Source organism: Rhagoletis pomonella, unplaced genomic scaffold (genome assembly GCF_013731165.1).
Source record: "Rhagoletis pomonella isolate Grant_MI unplaced genomic scaffold, Rhpom_1.0 Rhpom_scaffold_19946, whole genome shotgun sequence".
NCBI lineage: Eukaryota > Metazoa > Arthropoda > Insecta > Diptera > Tephritidae > Rhagoletis > Rhagoletis pomonella.
In genome coordinates, this window is record NW_023478464.1 from 1 (window position 1) to 2589 (window position 2589).

The 2589-nt window shown below is 37.8% G+C and overlaps 1 protein-coding gene across 1 annotated transcript; it reads right to left on the reverse strand.

The window, feature by feature from the left end:
* Positions 1-1099: 1099 nt before the first annotated feature.
* LOC118732422 lies at positions 1100-2356 on the reverse strand. Its single transcript, XM_036461556.1, has one exon. It carries the CDS (start codon positions 2354-2356, stop codon positions 1100-1102), a length of 1257 nt encoding a protein of 418 aa, XP_036317449.1.
* Positions 2357-2589: the final 233 nt, after the last annotated feature.

The following is a 2589-nucleotide window of genomic DNA, read 5'->3' on the forward strand; positions in this document are numbered from 1 at the left end:
ACCGATTCCATGAATCTTGTTTGGCTTGTTTACATGCTCTTCGTACCGCCGCACATGATTTCCGAAATTCTACGCTATTGTGAGCTGTTTGGTTCTTTTTAAACTGTTTCCATCTCTCGTTTTTGACTTTAATAAGATTTGCAATCTGACTGTTGAACCAGACTGGGCTATTGTGCTTAGGTGCTGAAAAGGTGGTGGGCATGGCTTCGTTTGCCGCTTTCCTCAAAACTTTTTTTATTTGGGCGGCTTCTCTGTTGATGTTAACTGATTTAGTGAAATTTTGTGAGTAGACGTTAGTTTTATTTGTAAATAGATGCCAATTTGCCTTGTTAGTATTAAACCTGGGGTTGATTCTGCTGTTGATGTTCAGCATGTTGTTGAAAATTAGGATTGGAAAATGATCGCTAGACCCTGACGGAGGAAGACAATTCCATGTCAGAACCGGGGCTATACCTCCGCATGCCATTGAGACGTCAACGTTTGTTAAAGTATTTCTCGTGTTTAGCAGTGTGGGAGATCCGTCGTTGAGAATTACAAATTGTTTATCGTTTGCAAAGTCTTCCCATAATTTTCCGTTCTGATTTGTTTTCTTTGCACCCCACAAAGCGTTATGTGCGTTTAAGTCACCACCCAGTAAGTGATATCCGTTATGGTAGGTGTGTATATCGTCCAGGTGTTGAGCTGTTAAGTATAAGTCTATCTCGCGGTATATGTTGGTTATGTGCAGGTCTTTTAACGCGTGTATGGTGATAGATTGAAAGAGAAGATTGTTGTTAGATATTTTGTAATTAGAAGTATTCAAAGTTTCCTTTACGAGGATTGCAATACCCGCTTTGGAATATGAGTAAGTTTTGTTGAAGTGATACACTTTATAATGAGGAAGATGTAAGAGGTGTTTATTTTTTTCTATTATGTGGGTTTCTTGTAACATAATAATGTCGGGTTTATGTTTGGTTACGAGTAGCTCTAGTCCGAACTTATTGTTTAGAAATCCCTGTATATTCCATTGAAGAATTACGAGACTGATACCTAAATCCATAATTATTGTTATTATTTTTTTTTTTAATTATTTTAATTTTAATTTTTTATTGTTAGTTGTCTATAATTTAGGCTCTTCTTCGGAGTCTGAGACAGACATAAAATATTTGTCTGCTGATAGAAGTTGCTGAGTTATATTGCTGAGTGGAGATGCGCTAGTGTTGGTTTGTGTGTTGATTGGTGCTTTGCTGAAGTGTGGTAGTATACATTCAAGTGAAGGGTTCGTTGTTGTTTTCTTAATGCTGTTGTTTGCATTTTGGTTCGTATTGTTAATAACTTGGGTAGTTGTTCTTTGAATAGCGGTGACGTTGTCGGTTTTGCTTTTGTTTGGAGACGTATGAGTTTTTGGTATTTTGGTCGTATTGGTTTTTGTTGGTGAAGCAGATCGTTTGGATGTTGTTATTGTTGGCGTATTTGATTTGTTAGTTTCTGATCGGCAGATGTTGGAATATGTTTCTTGAGGTTTTTGTACATGATTTAAACGTTCGCTATATTTGCGGCGGGCTTCGCCCATCGAGCACTTTTCGATTGTTTTTATTTTTAAGATTTCTTTGGTTTGCTTATATCTAGGGCAGTCTCTGTCCGAAGAGAAGTGATCTTCGCCACAGTTTGCGCACTGTTTACGTGTACATTCTGTTGGGGAATGGGGTGGTAAGTTGCATCCATCGCATGTGCTAGGGTTAGTGCATCGGGTTTTTGTGTGGCCAAGAAGTTGGCAATTCTTGCAGCGCATCGGGTTTGGGTAATAAGGGGAAACTTTTACCTTGTACCATGCTATGTCCAGAGTTTTTGGAAGATGGTATAAGTCGAAATTGACTGCCATTTTTCCAGTGGGCATTGTTTTGCCATCGAGTGTGCGAGTGAATTTGTAAATGCCTGATACTCCCTGACTTTTTAATTCTTCGATGATCTCTTCTTCTTTTACGAAGTTGAGACATGGGGCATAAATCATACCTTTTACCGTGTTAAGGTTTTCTTGCAACTTGACCGTGATAGGGCACACGTTTGATAGAGTTTTAGTTTTCAGAAATTTATCCGCTATTTTCGAATTTCGTGCTAAGACAAGTAAAGAGCCGTCTTTTAGTTGTTTGATGCTATCTATTTGGGTTGATATCGCATCAATACCCTTTTTTATTATAAACGGGGAAAGTTTTGCTAATTGGTTGTTAGTTGATGATATTGTCAAGTATTTTGGTTGGTTGATTGCTGTTTGTTTTTGGTGTAATGTAGGGAAAATGTGGGTGTCGTATGTATCCATTTCGCTAAGCATTGAGAAGCGATTTGTTGTTTTGTCCGGTGGTTCAGGTGATGGTCGCATTTTATGTGTGTATATATGTGAATGTAGCGGTTTTTTGTATAGTACGATGCACTTGTTTGTTACTACGAAAGTGTAATAAAACGGAGGAGTGAACACTGTGTATGATTGTTGTTTGTATTATTTATTCGCAACTGACAATGGCACTTGCTAACACGTCCGAACCGGTTGATAGTTAGTCGTTGACTGCTTTTCTGCATATAAAATAATGTTTGATAATTTTTTTATATGGAAAA

What these genes read in the sequence shown, in the direction of transcription:
- LOC118732422 (XM_036461556.1), bottom strand. Translation starts at nt 2,356, where the DNA reads ATGCGACCATCACCTGAACCACCGGACAAAACAACAAATCGCTTCTCA.